The sequence below is a fragment of the Stigmatopora nigra genome, chromosome 8 (genome assembly GCF_051989575.1).
Source record: "Stigmatopora nigra isolate UIUO_SnigA chromosome 8, RoL_Snig_1.1, whole genome shotgun sequence".
NCBI classification, from domain to species: Eukaryota; Metazoa; Chordata; class Actinopteri; order Syngnathiformes; family Syngnathidae; genus Stigmatopora; species Stigmatopora nigra.
The window spans coordinates 8,685,539-8,704,212 of NC_135515.1; the positions used below are offsets into that span (position 1 = coordinate 8,685,539).

Below are 18,674 nucleotides of genomic sequence, written 5' to 3' on the forward strand. Positions count from 1 at the left end.
AGGGAGGGTGAGAGAGATCGAGAGAGAGCGGCAGAGATGGGGAGTATATGTGTATGTCTAAAATGGTCCGCAGAGTGACGATGAGCAGACGAGTAGAGACAGTCAGGCGTGCTCGGCGCTCGTTTAAAGCCGCAGGATTTGGATTAGCCTGTGTTAGAGCCGATGAGCGAGTGAAGGAGGGAGGGATGAAGGGCTGATTTTGATCTTCTACCGGATCGAGAGGAGAAGAAGGGGAGGTGCAAGGCACGGAGAATGGGCTATTTTGGACCCGGGCACTGAGCCTGCTTCCTGCGCGGCGTATTAGGTCGTCTTGGACGCAAACAAATCGTATCCCGCGGCCAGCCAGCGTCAACACCAAGGCGACGACAACGACGACGTCGCCGCCGACAGCCCCCTCCGCTCCCCGCCAGCAAAGCCCCGGTTACCGCCATCCTGGTCGTCCCCGCTGGACATGAAAGTGCAGCAAGGCTGCAACTCGTCAGACATGGGCATCCCCGTCACCACAGAGGAAGAACTGCGCAGGAACAGCGTCATCACGCCTGAGGATGTGCTTGGTTTACAAAAGATCACCAAGAGTGAGTACCATTCTCTATTCGGACCCTGGACGTTTAAATAGCACCGTGAGGTGTACTGTTAAATCCCCCTGCTTCAGATTAGGGTTTCCCATGTGCCATGTGTGTCATTTTGTACTGCTTATCTTGCTACACGATGTATTTGCGTTCAACCTTCAGTCCTTCGCGTAAGCACCATGGACAGCGACACTAAAACTCTCAATACACTTAAAAAACAAACACATTTTAATCCATGGGGCAGCATACTGTGCATGTGCGCAATCTAATCGAATACGCTTTTAAGGATAAACAAAATGTATGATTGTGCTTTCAAGAAGAGTAAACTAAGCTGTCTGTAAAATGTAACAGGTAGATAAAGATGTAAATATGCTGGGTGAAGAGAATTGGGCTTGTAGTTGAAATAGATATCGGTCAATGACTTGAGGGGGAAAAAAGGTGAGTCTGATCTGCATATTTGGAAATCACAACATAAGCCAGTCTTAAATGAGGCTGCGTTGGAGGCATGGAAAATCCATAAAGTTCACTGCCACATAATATTTACACACGTATGTACATGTAAATAGAGGCCATGAATGAAACTCTTCATTTTAAATAAAAAAAAACTAAGGTTATTAGTTCAATTTTCTTTTCCATAAATTATTTTTATATCCTACTTATCCTCACTTGGGTCGTAGGTGAAGTTGTGCCGATTACGGCTGACATTCGGACGAGTGCACAACTGGTCATCAGCCAATTTTAGGGTAGACAGGCAACCATCCACACATTCACACCTGCAGATCATTTAAAGTCTTATGATGTCACAGGAAGGCCAGAATAAATCCGTGAACTTCCGAAATGTGGCATGTCAATCCACCCGCGCACTCTGCTACCTGCACTTTACCTGATTTCATTTATTTTATCCCAAAACAAAACTAAAAAATAGAACCATATTGAAAAACTGGATCAAATTGGTGTATCATACAGTATATAACCACTACATATATTATGCCACACATGATCTATGAGACATTGGACACTAATGTAAAATAGTCAGTATAATATTTTTACTTTTTAAAAGTTTTTATACTTTATCTAGATGCTACCATGATACCTAGTGTTATTGTATTGTTTTGATTTTTGGAAGATTTGAGTCATTTAGGCAGCATATGCCCTCATGTGGCTGTTACAGTATTAATAATATTATGTTTTTTAAAAATATGAAATGGTTATTCTTGAAATTAATATTTCAATTCATTGTTTCCACATCTCCAACATGATTGCAGACATCAACTGGCCTTTGTTTTCTAGCTGCAAACCACGTTAACTAATGTCCACTGGGTAAAACAGACACAAGCCATTTAATGGTCTATTAAAAATTCAAATGTGCTTGGGCAAATTGCTGTTCTGTTATTTTATTGACTTTATCATGTTCAAATTAAGATATTCTATCCAATGGAATATATATCAAAGTCTTAAAATTGGGATATTGCCCTGGTGGAGAAGCTATATCAAGGCTGCATTAATGAGATAAAACCTAAATCAGGCGTGATGGTGCGCTAATCTCCCCTCGCCATGTACCACATGTAATCTGGATTATTTTAAGAAGGCGGAAACGCTATATTATGAACCAACATGCACCAACACAGTAGCTAATTAATGATCCCACACTCAAAATGAAATATTCTAATGCCCCAAATTTCTTCATACACAGAGATAAACCCAAATATAGAATTGAAGTAAAATGTCAATTCATCACTTTCTACCCTGTACTGGTGAGGCAAAATGTTGGTTTGTTTGTTTGTTTGTCTGTCTTTTCTAATCCCCAAATCTGTTGGTATTTAGTTATGTAATTTTCACCATATTTTGCGTTGGAGTGCGCTGCCTCCTGCACTTTTTTTTCAAACTCTATCAACCCCAACTGTTTTACAGCTGCAATGTTCTCCTACGTAATTATTATATGTGACATTAATGAATTTTTGGGGGGGCTGGGGGAGTAAATGCAAGTGTTTTTGTGTGGTACCTGGTCCGCAAGTTGCCAATAATTGTGGAATCCTATCTTGGAAGAGATGTTCCTTTAAAATTGGGCGCTTTTATTTTGCTCAAGACGTAAAAGCACACTCCTGTCCTTCATTTTCTGCTAAAAAGAGACAGAAAAGTGCCTGATGTCAGTGAAGCAGAGATTCCCCAAACCAGCAGAGAAGCAAACTTGTCTTTTAAGGACAACCCAGAGGCAGCCAGTTATGGTGCGATTACTTGGACACAACACAGGCAGTCAAGCACACCTCCAGCACAAAAGCAACACTGAGAAAGGAAATATGGAACATCTGTCTTCTGACCTTACCACCTAGCAATAATTGGCAAGCAAAAGTATTGTGTCTGCTTTTGTTGTTTGACTGATCATTTTTACTCTCCTTTTAGGCTTTTCTTTTGTTGGTGTAGCCGTTAACTCTCATGACAATAGATCTGTGATTTCCAGAAAATTAATGGGGGATCGGTGTTCCGTGGTATGGTGAATAGATGATAGTTTTCAAGATGTGGTATGACTTTTATCGCAAATTCCAAGTAAGTATTCAGTTGTCTGGACAGTGATTTCATATAATTGAAGCGGCATTGGAGTTATTGCTGTAGATGGTCCTTGTGGTTATTCTTCTGGAACCATTCTCTCCTTTGGACCAAAATTCTTTCCATGCTTTATTGATACTTCATAGTGACTTTATGCCTCACTTTTCCATTTCAATCTCTGGCCACATTTCTCTCTCAAATTTGTACTATTTTCTCCCACATTGATATTCTGTCTTTTCTCTCAGATTGCTCCCTCCTCAAATCTTGTTCTGTTCGACTGAATTGCCAGTTAATTTCCATCATACAGCAAACATTTCCAGGGGGAATATATCAAACTCTCCTCTTTCACATAAAAATATCTGGCTGGGACTCCATGATTCATAACAGGATCAGGATAAAAATGATAGTTTGGGAAGTTTTTATAGCATTTCTTGATTTGTTTTGGGATTTCTTCATCTTTTATGGTTACTGTCTCCTTGAAAACCTATTAGGTATAAAAATCTAATATTTTATTTTGTTGTTTTGACTCCAGATGAATTTCTTCATCTGGTTTTTATTTTAGCATAGTATGACTTTGAGCTTTATTAACCTGTTTTTTAATTATAACGTAATTCATATTTACGGATTTCAGTGAGAGGAACTTGGAGGGATTTATTCCACGTAATTTTTAGCAATATTTCTCTAAGTTTGGAACTGTGTCATCATTTGTGATGCTTGTTTTAGCAGAAAGGATCTATTTGGAAACCCCATCTGTAGATGATCAAGCATTCATGGTAAACGGTGGTTAAAGTGGTTAGTATGTCCACCTCACAGTTCTGAGATTTACTTTTTAAGATACAGAGGGTAACTACCTTTCTGTGTGAGGTTTTCACAGGTGCCTGCATGAGTTTTCTCTCGGTTTTAAGCGATACGAAAAATATAAATGCATGAATAATCTAACGTAGATGGTTTTGAAGAAATGAGAATTGCCAATTTCCTCAGGGGATGACAACAATTGAGGAGCTCAGATTACTTTCTTGTGCACACATTTCATTACTCTGGCATGGAATGTTTACTCTTATATAGGATGGGATTGCACTCGTTGTGTGGTTCCATTGTAATTTGTCTTTCCAACGACAAATAGGAAGAAAAATCTCTGTAACCCAACAAGGTTCTTACCAGTGCTTCTGAAGGGAGATATGACTCATACACATACATACACTTATGGACTATATGGATTACTGAGATTGTGTGTTTGAATTATGAGCACAAAGACCCTTGCGTTTAGTAGAGGTTGCAAGTAGAGTGTAACGGTAAGAAACATGTGTTGTGTAATTTCAATCCTCGTCTAAAAGTCTGTAATTCCAAGATAATCTCTGGGATTAAAGTGCTATAAGTGGCAACTCACTTTGCTCTCTAAAAGTGTTGAAACCAGGTGGCAAGAGGAAATCAGTTTTGACTTGGAATGAAAATTATGTTTTACAATTGGAGATTAGACAATCACAAATAGTTGGTAGTTGTCTGTAGCAGAGGCAAACACAACACAATATATAGATTTGTATATCTTGTGCTTATTCAAAATCAAAATTGGACGTTGCTTTTGGTCAAACCTTTTGCTCTTTAGTGATAAGAGTCAAAGTAGAAGGTCTGAGTTTCTTTTTTAACTCTCAAATGAAACACTCCATTTGCATAGCACCTTTGTCTAACCCGGAATTGCATTTGATTTGCTGCAGTACACCAATCAAGCAGAGCAGTCAGGTGGATGAGGGCAAAGAAGAAGCTAATTGAGCTGGCAATACTATCACAAGGGTTGCTAGGTGACAATGCCAAAGGAAATCAAGTGCATCTTTTTCTGGTGCGCATGTCCGTCTCTTTATCTTGAAGCAATTATTTTACTTTGGAAGCAGCTAGATGCATATTAACAACTTTGCTAAGATATTCAGCAGTAATTTAAATACACATAAAATGAAGTATAAATTGTATTTACTTTCCAAAAAGTTGAATGCAAATGATTTAGTCCAAGAAACATTCAATCATTCGTTATTTATCTCTTTTCACCTTGGGATCCATCACCCATCTGCCGGTTTGTTTACATGGGCGACCTGCGGTACTCAGATGTTCGGTCGACGGACAATTGGTACCCGGACGTTTCATCGAACGGACCTTTGGTCAATGGACAGTTCTCTCTCTCTCTCATGATTATAATTTTGAGAGTGAGCGAATCCGGCGACCAAACATCCGTTCGACGAAACGTCTGGGGACCAAGTGAGGGTATATATAAAAAAAGTGAAAAAGTAATTCTATATTGTATTAATCTAATAGCCAATATGTTGTAATTGGACGACATATAGAGTAAACGTGTGCATTTGTGATGACAATTATTGTCGCTGACTTGTTAGATATGGGTAAAAAAGTGCAATTGACTTTTCCAATTATCTTTCTTCCAAAAAGATTTCATATCTGTTCGCTCTATGCGCTGCAGTCAACACAAACTGACTCTTATCATTCCCTCCTATATTCTTTTAATTTTCACGCTCCACAACCCACATCTCATTGTGTTATTGTAGCGTGATTGTGGAAAGGGCAGACACGTATCACTGCTCCAAATATCTGCGGGGCAGCACAGTAAGCTGTCATGGGCAAAAGCTGCTCGGCGTGGGGTGGCTGGGAACCCTCCATTTTTTTGGTGGTAATAACAATCTTACACAATAGAGAAGGTTATAGCCGCCTGGGATTGAAAGCCACAAAGAGAGCATAACAATAGCAACAATTTTCCACAACATTTTGTTTTAAGTTGGTTTTCATGTTTGATTTTGCTACACATTGTCCAACATTTAATTGAGTCGATCACATGATTTTACCAATCGGATTATGAGTGTTTTGTTCTCGAGAATAAAGACTTGCTGAATGCAAATAACTTGGAAACGTTACATATTTGGATAATTACCTTTCATTTATAGTATACTATAGTTGCAAATCTATTTTTTTCCTGTATCCTTAGCCATTGCATCATTGCAGCTTTTATTTGGTTTTATGTACAGTATCTGTTATTTTAGGAGGATTTAAAAAAAGAGACAATTGATATATTGGCACATTTATGATCCGCAGGCTGCTAGTTTTCTATTGTTTATAAATATGGAATGGATGATAGTATGGAATCATGTAATCATATTAGAGATGAGTGACATTTGAAATTTGATGATGCCGATTAGCCCCTCAGTAATAGAAGGTAGGAAATGTAAATATGTTGCAACACAAAAATGTCCTTGTACGTTTCTAGAGAAAAGCGAGAGAGACAGAGTATGGCTGACATATACATGAAATACATTCCATCATCTTATCACTGTGTAATGAGAGTCTGTACTTGTTGCGAATTCCACTTTAAACGAAGGCTTACAGCAATATTCTCTCCTTCTTATCCCCCTCCCCAGATTTGTAACGGAGGGCGTCTCATCAAAGCAGTCGCTCTAAACCCTCTTGCAGAGGTTTTGGAGGGCAACATTAAAAGAGATTGAGTTTTTCGTGCGGGACCAACTTAAGAGGGAATTTTCTATGCCATGTGATTAGTGTAAAGAACCTCTAAGGTTATCTCAATGTGAAGATTCACAAACAATCAGCCATGCTTTAGTTAGTCTCTTCTCTGATGCAGCTTTGTTGACTATTTATTGTCACAGTTTTTATTGGCCTGCAGCAAATGAGGAAACTATCATATAATATAGTCTGCACAAGAAGCTTAAATGCAGCCTACATTGCACTTCTCACCTTTTAATACTAGATGAAGCAGTTAACCTAAATAACTGAAGGGTCAAAACCGGAATATTCGTTAAAACAAATGTGGAAAAATGCTGTAAAGTTTTTTCAGTACAGTAAGTATATATATTTTGGAACATCCTTATACACTATGGATGATTTTGGTGTTTGTAGCCCTTAACTCATTCCCTTTCACTGAATGCATTCCTACTTTATTGGGTAATCATGTCTAACTGCCATTATCAGTGATAGACGTCCACTCTAATTTGATTGGGGGGCTGGCAGTGATTGACTGTTATTTAAGGCCAAGGTGTCAACTGTAGTGTCCTCTATTTTTTTTAAAAGGTCTATAAATAACTGCACGCAGGTGGCTAAAGCTTGTGTGGGCCATCTGGCCTTTATCCCCCTCAAATTCAACAATGTGCTTTTGTGTGCGTTTCAAGTGAACACACAATGTTGCTTCCACACGTGTTCATCTTGTTTACATTTTGTGTTTGAGGTGGATTTAATTCTATTTGAGAATTGTAACTTAAAATGGAAACATGGGAAAGGAAAAACTGACTTCCCAAGGTGTGTCCACTGCCACTGCTTAGTCCATGTGATGGTAAAACACAATAAGCCTCTTATTTCTAATCCTCCAACCATGTTGGCAAGGGAGCATTTAACACAAACACACACACAAACACACACACTTCACTTCAGTGCTTTCTGAATCAATCCAACCCTTAAAAACTATTTTATGGCTATAAAACCTTAACTGCAGCTAAAGCTGCAACACATGAAAAGAGCATCAATAATAACTTTGTACAATTGAAATATGATTTAGGAATATAAACATATTTTACTCACCAAAAATCCTTTGTGTTTGTCCACAAAATCCATCCTCCTTTTGTTTACTTCTTCTTTTCTATCGCCATCAAAGTTATTGCTGAAAGTTGAGCCTGTCCTGTTGTATTTCTGACATAAGTTTTTATTAGATTTAGTGTCTCCTTCAGCTAAATCAACACAACAATATATTTGCTTGTGCAGCTCACTCCAGATAGTTTGTTTGTTAGCTCTGGCTAGACCAGTCTATCACGAGCCAATCATAGTTGGTGAAAGTAATGATGTATCACTACACCTGTGAGAAGTCCATGGTGCCGTCAACTGGAAATCTGATTGGTTAAAGCAACAGTTTTATGTTTCGATTCCACACAATATGTTTAAATATGGCTTTGTTTTTTTCAAAATATGTTATAACGAGAATGCATCAAGACATTCTCCTCTAATTTTACACATGAAACATTGTTCGATGTGGATTATTGTGGATTATTTTTAAAATTTGGATTTTAGGTTAAACTGAATCCTCAACGGACCTTATCAGTTGCTATGGCATTTGGGAAAATAACAAGGTGTATGTAACACATTATTGGAAGTTAATATGAATGTAAATGATGGTGTTCTTCTCTCTTTCAGACTACCTTTGTTCACCAGAGGAAAATGTACACATGATCGACTTCACCAGATTTAAGATTCGTGATATGGAAACCGGAACGGTCCTTTTTGAGATCACTAAACCACCTGCACCAGGTCAGATCAAAACCTTGACATAAATGGATCACTTTTGTTCTTGCAGTCTAACAATCATATATCTTATTCATAGCAGGAGGCAGAAAACAATGTGATCCCAATGCCGGACGCTTTGTTCGCTACCAGTTCACCCCCGCCTTCCTACAATTGCGGCAGGTCGGAGCTACGTAAGTTTTTCTCTCTGACTATTGTACAAAACTACAAGCAAAAACGTAATGGCTTTGAGTGACAATTTGAACAGGGTAGTCCTCTCTTGTGCGCAGGGTGGAGTTCACAGTGGGAGACACGCCCATCAATAACTTCCGGATGATTGAGAGACATTACTTCCGAGACCAGCTACTCAAGAGCTTTGACTTTGAGTTTGGCTTCTGCATGCCCAGCAGCAAGAACACGTGCGAGCATATCTACGAGTTCCCAGCACTGTCAGAAGATATTAGTAAGTGCTTGTGTGCACATTAAAATCACATTTAGTGTGGAAAAAGTTGGGGGAATAAACCTGTTTCTGTAATTCACAGAAGGGAAAAAAGACAAATTGATTGAAATTAATTCAAATATTGCTTTGACACAATAATTGGGGATATGTACATTCCAAATTTTCTGGTTGGTTTCCATTCCTTTGCGAATTTTATATGTTAATTCCCATCCTTTATAAATCACAGGGTTTCATTGAGCCAAAAGTGGAATGCTGGATATGGATTTTTACATTATTAGTATTTTACCGATAGCATGCATTTGTGCAATGCAAGATTATAGCTGAAAAAGTAACCTTACAAGTGAAACATTTCAGTCTCTCAAATACTACTAGTACAAGACTTTTGACTTGTCCCGTGAGGGGTCGTCACAACAAATGAACTTATCCATATCTATATCCATCTTCTCCATCTTGACAATTAACCCTGTTGCTCCTATCAATACCAAAACGATGAAATTTAGATTTTTCTGACCTTATCTCCAAAATATCCCTCTTATTGTCTCTATTTCTAATCCTATCCCATGTGGTCATTACTAAGGAGAACCCCATAGCTTCTTCATCTCCTGTCTTTAAACATTGTCCATCTACTAATGAACTAAATTATGTCACTGGTGTTGTGTTCTCTTCTAGTGCGTGAGATGATCCTGCATCCATATGAGACACAATCTGACAGCTTTTACTTTGTTGACAACAAGTTGGTGATGCACAACAAGGCAGACTATTCCTACAGCGGGGGTCCATAGAGCCAGCATTTACTCCCCCTCCTCTAGACATTATCCACTCAACCGTTTCCACTTCAGGACTCGAAATAGAAAAACCCACGGATGTCTCATTTCAGTTAGCTCCTTGTGTAGTAATGTACACCAGTGAGCATTATGGCGGTGTGTGTGTGGGTGTGGGGGGGGGGGGGGTCGTGTGTGCAAGTACATGATAGATTTTTCAGTTCAGTACATTAGATGGACATTGGTTCATATCCATTGTGCGTGTTTTGATAAATAGCCAGTAATAGATAGAGATCACATCTCACTTTTGTCTTTGTGTGGTCTCATATTTATATAGTTCATACAAAACTGATGAATTCTACTTCTGAATTCACACGTGTCACATGATTCAGTCCGAATTTGATCAGATCAGAATGGCAGACAAATTTTATGTTTGCAATGTGCGGGTGGATCATTTTTTGTTTGTTTTCAGGTCCATAGCACTTCTGTGTTTAGAGTATTTTTCGAAGGAGTAGCCATTTTAAAAAAGTGTCAGAAAGTATACATAGGAATTTTGATATTCAATACATACACCGTAGTATGGAACACTGTATACATTTGAATTTAAGACAATAAGTGTTGTATGAATTTTATGTCCAATTTTGAAAAGTGAAATTACATCAATGCAATAAATATGGACTTTTTTTTCCGAATATCCGTGTCTTTTTTTGTGTCACGTAGCCTATTCGCAGAAAGCATGTAGTGCAAGTTACAGAAATGTTGTTTCGCTTAACTAGTGTGTTTTCAATGTCCATTTCACAGCGAACCACCGCAAGCAACTATCGAGTTCTCACCACCAGGCATTATGGCATCCATACAGCTGGGATAGTCATATGCTGCCTGTAGGCCAGAGGTGATGTACGTGGGAGTGAGGACTGTTTGCAGATGTAACGCCGGGTTGTCCTCTTGCAATACCTCCCATTGGTTACCTGGGAATAGGTGAGGGAGGGAGGGAAAAAAAGCTGTCTTTAAAAATGGTCGTTTTGATTTTAACCTCTTCAGTTTTTCCCATGAGCAGCAAATCCATATTTGAACAATTTTAAAACTCCATTAGTATTCAAAACAGTCTGCAGCTTTATTTGAGCTGGAAAATGGGGTTGTATGAACCTATGTGAGGCAGTAGTGGGTAAAGTATGGTGAATTATTAAATTTAAATATTAGCTAGTGTAGACAAAAATGAAGGACATTAATTAGATTTTATATTTATATTTCATCATGGTTGAAAATGAAACATAATGGTGTTATGTATTACTACTATTACCATACACACCATACATGACAAATGATTTGCTTTACCATGTGAACATTTTGAAAAACTTAAAATTTTAAATTCGGGTTGGATTAGTAACCCCTTAAAATTAATTATGATTTGATTTTTGCACAGCGTAGATTTTTTTAAGTATATTAAATCAGTTCACAATTGAAGGAAATTGCCTTTTGAAATTGTGTATTAATTTGTTTAAATGTTGATTTAAAAGGAAATTACATTTAATGTTTTCTCAGGGCTACTTGCACAAGACATCCCCATTATAATAATGGAGAAAACCATAACTACAAGTCTAGAAGTAAGCAAAATAGCATAGCTTTTGGCAGACATTTTTAAATGCTATTACTTTTTTATTCAATCAAATGTGAGTGAGCACATCTTTGATTATCCGCCTACTAGTCATACATTTGACTACCATCTATAGTATTTGCAAGAATGTAAAAACCAGTGGTTTCAATCATATGACCTCATGCGAACGTCTTTTATACTAGTTGTTATTTAAACATTAAAGTGGGTAAACTGCAATAAAAAGAGATATATTTAAAAGTGACCCACCTTTCAAATGGAGATCATTCTGGCTGGGGTTGACTCCACCCACATTATAAAGATCTTCCTCCAATTGCTGGTTCCATGGACCACCCCTAAGGTCATCCCGGTGGGTGATGTTGTAGGCCGGTGGCAAATTCCCAGTCGCGATGTAGTCTCTGCCTTCAGAGCAAAGGTCAGTTGTTTGCTGTTGATCACTTGCTTTGTAAAGGGCCAACGAGTCGCTGTGGTGGCTGTTATTGGGGGGGACCAAACTGGACTGCTGCGAGGGTGGAAGAGCGCATGAATACTGCGGATGGCGACCATCTCTGCCCTGATAAATGCTGACAAAACTGCTCGACAATGCTGTTGACCGGATCTTTCTCGGATTGTGTCCAATGAGATGATCCAAGTCTTCTGTGGGAAATAAACGGGTTGATGGTTTCCATTTCTAATGTTGGATTTTTTTTATGATCCTACCAGGTCTGGCCATGCTCCTGCGAATACTGGTGGGGTCCTTGCAGCGCCACCTGTGCAGCTCCTCCTGTAATTTCTCCACCCTGGCGGGATTGAGAGCCCATAGGCAACCCTTTCGGGAGGAGTTTGTGTTTTTGCCTTCCAACTTCTCAAAGCTTTTGCTCAAGGAAAGATTGTGTCGGACTGAGTTTTTCCATCCATCGGGGGCTGTCTAGAACATATCAGGGGGTGGGGAGAAAATAAAGAAGTTTGGTTAACTTCAATAGCAAGAAGAGCTAAATATTTCTGCACTGTCATGTTGTCTGGCCCTGCAGCAAATTTTTGTGTCGTGCTTGGAACACAGCCAAATGGGCCATCTGCATACATTTAACTTTAAAATCTGAACCTTTGCTTGAAAAAAAATGGTTGAGCTCAGTCACCTGCTGAAATAACCTAAAAATGCTATGATTGCAATATTTTATGTGAATGTACAAGACTCTAAAGGACAGCCTCCCTATTAAAAGGTTGTGAAAGCAAACTTGATGACTTTATAACGCCCAAAAGCTCATGCGTCATTCATTAATATGATCCATTTTATAACACGTGTCAAGAAGACAAAGACAAAGGTAATCTTAAAATGATAACATACTGGAAAAAACGGATCCTAAAAACACAACAAGCTAATGAAATATTGAGTATTGTCCTGAATATGTCATTGTGAGTTAAAAAAGTTACACACATAAAAAAAAAACTCATTATCAACAACAACAAACACAAATGAGAATTTTCTGTCCATTTTCTCCTAACAATTCATTTCTTCTTTTCCAATTGCATTTGTTCTCATTCTGATTGCGAGATAAGATTTGATTGGTAATTCCCCCTTTGACATTTTAATTACAGCTAAGGTAGCACTCACTACCAGACGTACATGGGAAACTCCATCTACAAATACTTGTATTGACATCAAAAACAACCTTGCATAATCTCTTGAGTGTAGGCTAAATACCGTACCTTAAAATAGGGGAAGTTTTCAGTCATAAAGGTGTAGATCTCACTGACAGGCAGACTTCCATTTTGGCTGTTTTTCAGAGCCATGAAGATGAGAATGCTGCAATAACCAAAAGAATGCGGAATTGTATCACTAATCCGCAATTCTGAAAAGATTACAATTATGGCCACGGGTTTCCATTTAGGAAGAAATCATGTTGTATACTAGGGCGGGTCCCAGGTTTCGATTCCAGGTGTGTCCTCAATGTCTGGAGTTTGCATGTTCTCCTCAGGCCTGCGTGGGTTTTCTCCGGGTATTCTGGTTTTCTGCCCAAATCCCCAAATCCACTCTAAATTGCCCCTAGTGAATGGCTGTCTACATGTGCACTGCTATTGGCTGGTTATAAATTCAAAGTGTCCCCCCACTTGGCACTGTAGTTGGCTGGGATATACTCCAGCACCCCTGGTGACCCTTGTGAGGATAAGCGGTTCATAAAATGAATGAAAGAATAATTTGTGAATGAAAGAGTTGTTGGCAAATAGAATGTTTACATTTGGAAGGAGTGAATTATCACCTGTATGAGTAAATAGGCTTGGGGAAGAGTGGCTGCAAGTTGTTCCCCTGATGATTTTGGGACAACAGATGCCTGTCACTCACATATGGCCATGTCGTATCCTGTGGAGAAGATTAGAGTCAATGTTAACAGATTATATCATTTGCTCGGATTAACTTGCAACACTTCCACTGCCTTTGTTTGCGGTATCAATAATTGCATTGGGTTTACCTCTTGTCTTGGGCTGGCCGATGTATAGGATGGATGGTATTGAGAATAGGAGTTCTCAGAACAATGAGGCGTCTCAGCTGGCCCAACTGGTAAGGCAGGGTAGGTACACTGGAGGTATCAGGAAGAACACAATGTAGCATTGGAAAAATTTTGAGATGCATTTTGACTCGTGGTCAACTGCTTTCTGACAATGAACTGTGTTTTACTTCAGAATGGCTTTACCGACTTTAGACTTCGGATGTAAAATGTGTGCATAAAGTCATTAGGTTTTGGGAACAGATACATAAAAATCTGGTCACCTGAACATTGGCACCTGATCCAAGCGTGAGACAGCGCACACGAGTGCTGTCCATCTCCTGAGAGCCACTAAAAGGGGATGGGCCACGTTGAAGACAAACTGCATTTGTCACCGCACTCTCACTGAGCTGTCGCAGGTACGGGTGGAAGCGAGGCATGTCCACTGGGCGTTGTTGTCCTGTTCCGTCCGTGCTGTGCCTCCTGCTCAGAGATGTGTGGCTTGGGGTGAACAGGTGTTGCGCTTGTTGGGCTTCAATTGTCTGTGGAGTAACATGCTACATTACACCGGGGAGCACCATTGATTTTGATTTAAGTGTCAACAGTGGCAGAATCCTAAAGTTGATTGCAGGTTTTTTACACATCAAATTTTCTCTTATCTCAAAATAAAAGAAAGGAAAATACTCTTATTATAGGGTTTGTTTTACAAAAATGATCAAATTCGTGCTGTATTTCCTGGACTATAAGTCTCACTTTTTGGATAGTTTAGCTGGCAACTAATACACAAGTGCCGCTTATATATTATTCTTTTTTTTCTCTAACCACCAAAAGCCTGATATGTTGACTTTTAAACAGTTATGTTAACAAATGCATGCTCCCTATTTTCTTATTGTTACTTTAACATTTGTATGCTTCTAATGCAACGAAATTTTGCCCTATCAAAAATAAAATTTATACTCCAGTTCGACTTATATTTATATAGTCAGGGGTGACTTAATACAAAAAATATGGTACTAAAATTTCCTTCATCTGCAGAATACGAATCGGGCGTTTGTTGGCGGAAGAGTGGATTTTGGGCAGAGGAAGAGAGTAATACCTTAAGATTTCAAGAGCATGTTTGTACAGGTATACTATCTCCTTCAAGTACAATGAAATATGACACAGACATCACTGCAAAGTTTGTTTGGCACTATGTTTTACTATGATTAACCCTACTGTAATTTGCCAGTAGAAACCACTAATAAATAGATACTACTTAGATAGATAATGCAATACAGGAACAGGCAGGTCAGTTTTAGGTTATAATTGGCATAAAATCAAACTGAACAATTCATTTTCCACAAAAATTGTTCCCCAATGTTGTATATGTTTGATATTTCTCTCCGTGACCATTCATTACCTGCATTTTTTCCACTTGGGAGCAGGATATACCAAGTGCCTTGTGTGATGGGTATGGGTTACCCTCAGTTTCTAAGGGGTCTAATTCATCTTTGCTGCTTGAAAAGATTGTAGCGTTTGACATTCTGTACCAATCTGTGCTTCTGTAGAAGAGTAAAAAAAATAAATATTAAAAAAAAGCTACAGATAAAATGCACTCATAAAAGCCATCCAATAAGTACATTCTACACAAGTCCCTTTCAATTTGTTTGGACTGATTTAATTGCTTATATTTAAGGTAAATTCTGATTGCTATGAAGAGGTTAATACGAGGTAGAAGTTGTCCAGTTGTGTTATCTGAAATCCAAGAGAGACTGGAGAGCAACTTCATCTGTTTTACATTAAAGCAAGCCCATTTAAACTGCCAAAACGCCAAGGCTTTTTGGTCATGCCATGCCAAATATCACTGAGGCGTACACGTGAAAATAGAGAGGAACATCAATTCCAAGTGCAAAAGGGTAAAGGTGGAAGTAGAAAGAGTGCCATTTTTTTTTTCGAAACGATGGATACGCTGTCAACAATGTGAAAGTATTTGTACTTAAGCATCAAAGTTCAAATTACATTGTAAAAAGCCTGGATTAAAAACAGAGGGAATGTATTTATAATCAGAAATGTATTACATAATTAATTTATAGCATATACTATGATCCTTCCATAAATTGGCAAGTTGTTTAATAGTAAATCATCTAATACCACATTAATCTAATGGGTATTGCATTTTCGAGGATTGGATCACCATCGAGCCCTGCGATTGGCTGGTTACCATTTCAGCGTGTCACCTGCCTGGTGACTGAAGTCAACTGGGATAGTCTCCAGCACCCTCTGCGGCCCATGTGGAGATTAGGAGTTCAGAAATAATATACATATAACAATACATTGGCTGAAAGTCCCTCAAATTATCAAACATATTTTATAAAAAGGTAGAGTTCAGAAAGAGTTATTTCCTTTCACAAAATAAAATAAAAATGATTAAAAAAACATTTTAAAAACAAATTATGAAATAAATAATAAATGAAATGATCAGAATTGAGTAAATATTGAGCTGTGCATATTCACCCGGAATCAATTCATTTTTTTATTAGCATCAGATTTGCAAGTGTTGTGGGTGGGAAAAAAAACTGAGTTTAAATTGGCTGAAAGGATTTTGGAACCAAGTGGATGACAGCTGTCACATTGTGCTTGCAGGGATATGCTTAAAATTAAAAAAAAAAAAAAAACACACTTTTGGTGTTAAATGCAAAGTTTTCCTTAAGTATGCATTGTATGCCAGTGTGAATATTACTTAGCTTGTCCAATGTGGGATTAGTATTCAAAACAATTTGACACTGTCAATTTACACTGTTAATTTCAATTGAATATATATAAATATATATTATATACCATGGAAAATCACTTAGCCATGATTTTAAATTTACTCCACACTTATTTTCTAAGCAATTAACATGAACACACATCAAATTCATTGGAATTTGGTGCACTGGCAGTAAAAAAAAATCAGTGCCAGCCCTCTGTCAAAATGCACTGGATGTCCTTTGCTGTCAATGGGAGCCAAAATGTGTGACGGATAGTCATATTGCCGTATGTGAAAATGTTAGAAGAAAAGGACAGACTCACCCTGAATTTTAAGTCAGCAACAATGTCGTGGCTTCTTTTCCTTGCAATTCCGCTTACACTTGCTTGTATTTATTTCTTAGAAGTGCTCATCGGTCTGCTAATAGTTGAAATGCGTATTCAAGCTGTTGATAGGCCAGTTTTGGACGAATTATCATGGTGTGTCAAGTGTGATTGAGTATATGGCACTTTTCCAACTAAAGCCTGGAAGGAGATTGAAAATAAAGCAAGAAGGTAACCTGCTGCAACAGGTTTTGATGGATGTATTAGTGCACTCATTGGCAGCCTTCTCTTCCTCCTTTCCTCATTGTGTAACTCAGGACATGAGATACACTCAAAATAAGTTCACACACATTGCAGCCTTTTGCAACTCGTATTGTAACAAAACTAATTCAGAGAAATCAGCCAGTTTGTTACTGAACTCTTCCAGTCAACTGCTGCGTGCCTCCAATTGACTTGACATACACATACAAAATAAATAATTACTACATAAGAGAAATTTCTCATCTTTGACTGCTAGGTTAAGAAGTTGTTAAATAACAAAGATTTGGAAAGGGCGGCTTGTAACAGGTAAATGTGTGGCATTGTACTTTTGACATTCCACACATCTGTTATACAAGTGTGAAAAGAAGTAAATTGCTGTATAATTAATGGTAGAATGTGACACAATGCCAAATATGCTGATGGAGATTACTGCTTTTCTTAATGCTGCGTGTATTATATTTGTATATTTATATATATATAAATTCTGAACCGCATTTCTTCATCAGAGTCATGGGGGGTGCTGGAGTCCATCCTAGCCAATTGCGTGGCACAAGGACTCGGAAAACCATTTATGCTTACACTCATACCTAAGGGTAATTTACTTCAGCTAGCCTATCAAGTATGTTTTTACTATCTGGAAAAACCCACGCAAGCCTGGGTAGAACATGCTTATTCTACACAATGAGGACTCACCTGAGATCGAACTCTCGACCCCAGAACTGTGATGCCATATATAGAATATATATAAATATCATTGTCATATTTTGTGCACGTACATGTCAAGTTACAGGACATTTGAGTAGTTTTGATTGTTACCGAGTAAAAGTAACACAATTATGCTTGACTGTGTTGGTCGATTGCTTGAAACTATGTTAAAGAATGATCATGTTTCAGTGACAATGACAGTGATTGACGGCCAAACTGTCATCATCATTCACTGCTAAATAAAATCAAATAATTAAAAGCCAGTAACACAGTCTAATGCCACTCTGATGATAATATAAAACATATTGTAAATGAAGTGCTCTGTCAGAACAAGCCTGGTGTTCTCTTGTATTGGATGTCATTCAATCGCGCAGGTGTTGTGGCCGGTGGGTGTCCGCTTAATTCAAGGGCATGAATGAGCATGTTTTGTCATCCATTCACCTCTTTATTTGCATGAGATTCCACGATTTGGAAACCCAGAGGACAGAAGACCGAGCAAATAAATCCCATATTTTATGTCATAAAGAACATTCATGACAGTATTTCAAAACCATGCACAGACCCCAGGGCTGCAAAAATACTTGCTTTTTTGGCTCAGGGAGCACTTCAATTAATTTAGCATTTACGTTCTTGTCCCCAAGGGATTCAGTGTATGCATAGAGTGATGGAAACACACAGCTAAAATATTACACACAGGGAAAATAGGCTTGAATAATAAGTCAAGTGAAATCAATTGTCAAATTGTCTTACCTGTTACAATGCACTTCCATGGCCACTGGACTGATGTCTGACGATATCTGTCTGTGTTCACCTGCAGAAATATGAGCTCTGAGATAGACAAAATGGCCATTTTAAACAGCCCATTTGGTTGACAGATGGCCCCCTGCCAAAGAGTCTAATGAAATGATTCCAATCAATTTCCATAGCCGGATTCCCTTTCAATCAGGACTTGTGTTATGACTATTTTGAAGGGATTTG

The 18,674-nt window shown here is 38.4% G+C and overlaps 2 protein-coding genes across 4 annotated transcripts; one reads left to right on the plus strand and one right to left on the minus strand.

Moving 5' to 3' along the window:
• Positions 1-18: 18 nt before the first annotated feature.
• On the plus strand, positions 19-10,297 carry unc119a1 (unc-119 lipid binding chaperone a1). 2 transcript variants are annotated; one of them, XM_077723445.1, is made up of 5 exons: positions 19-575; positions 8,298-8,411; positions 8,485-8,578; positions 8,675-8,847; positions 9,514-10,297. In XM_077723445.1, the coding sequence occupies exons 1-5, from the start codon at positions 452-454 to the stop codon at positions 9,624-9,626; spliced, it is 618 nt and encodes a 205-aa protein (XP_077579571.1). In that variant the 5' UTR covers positions 19-451; the 3' UTR covers positions 9,627-10,297. The 2 variants fall into 2 exon arrangements, with proteins under 2 accessions (XP_077579571.1, XP_077579572.1); XM_077723446.1 differs by having other exon boundaries at positions 23-575; positions 8,488-8,578.
• foxn1 (forkhead box N1) lies at positions 9,439-18,616 on the minus strand. Of its 2 annotated transcripts, none has more exons than XM_077723442.1 (10): positions 18,447-18,616; positions 16,731-16,931; positions 15,079-15,220; positions 13,964-14,221; positions 13,665-13,772; positions 13,455-13,555; positions 12,904-13,000; positions 11,917-12,124; positions 11,467-11,850; positions 9,439-10,573 (listed from the first exon to the last, which is right to left on the minus strand). In XM_077723442.1, exons 3-10 carry the CDS (start codon positions 15,199-15,201, stop codon positions 10,401-10,403), a joined length of 1,452 nt encoding a protein of 483 aa, XP_077579568.1. In that variant the 5' UTR covers positions 15,202-15,220; positions 16,731-16,931; positions 18,447-18,616; the 3' UTR covers positions 9,439-10,400. The 2 variants fall into 2 exon arrangements, with proteins under 2 accessions (XP_077579568.1, XP_077579567.1); XM_077723441.1 differs by having other exon boundaries at positions 11,467-11,853.
• Positions 18,617-18,674: the final 58 nt, after the last annotated feature.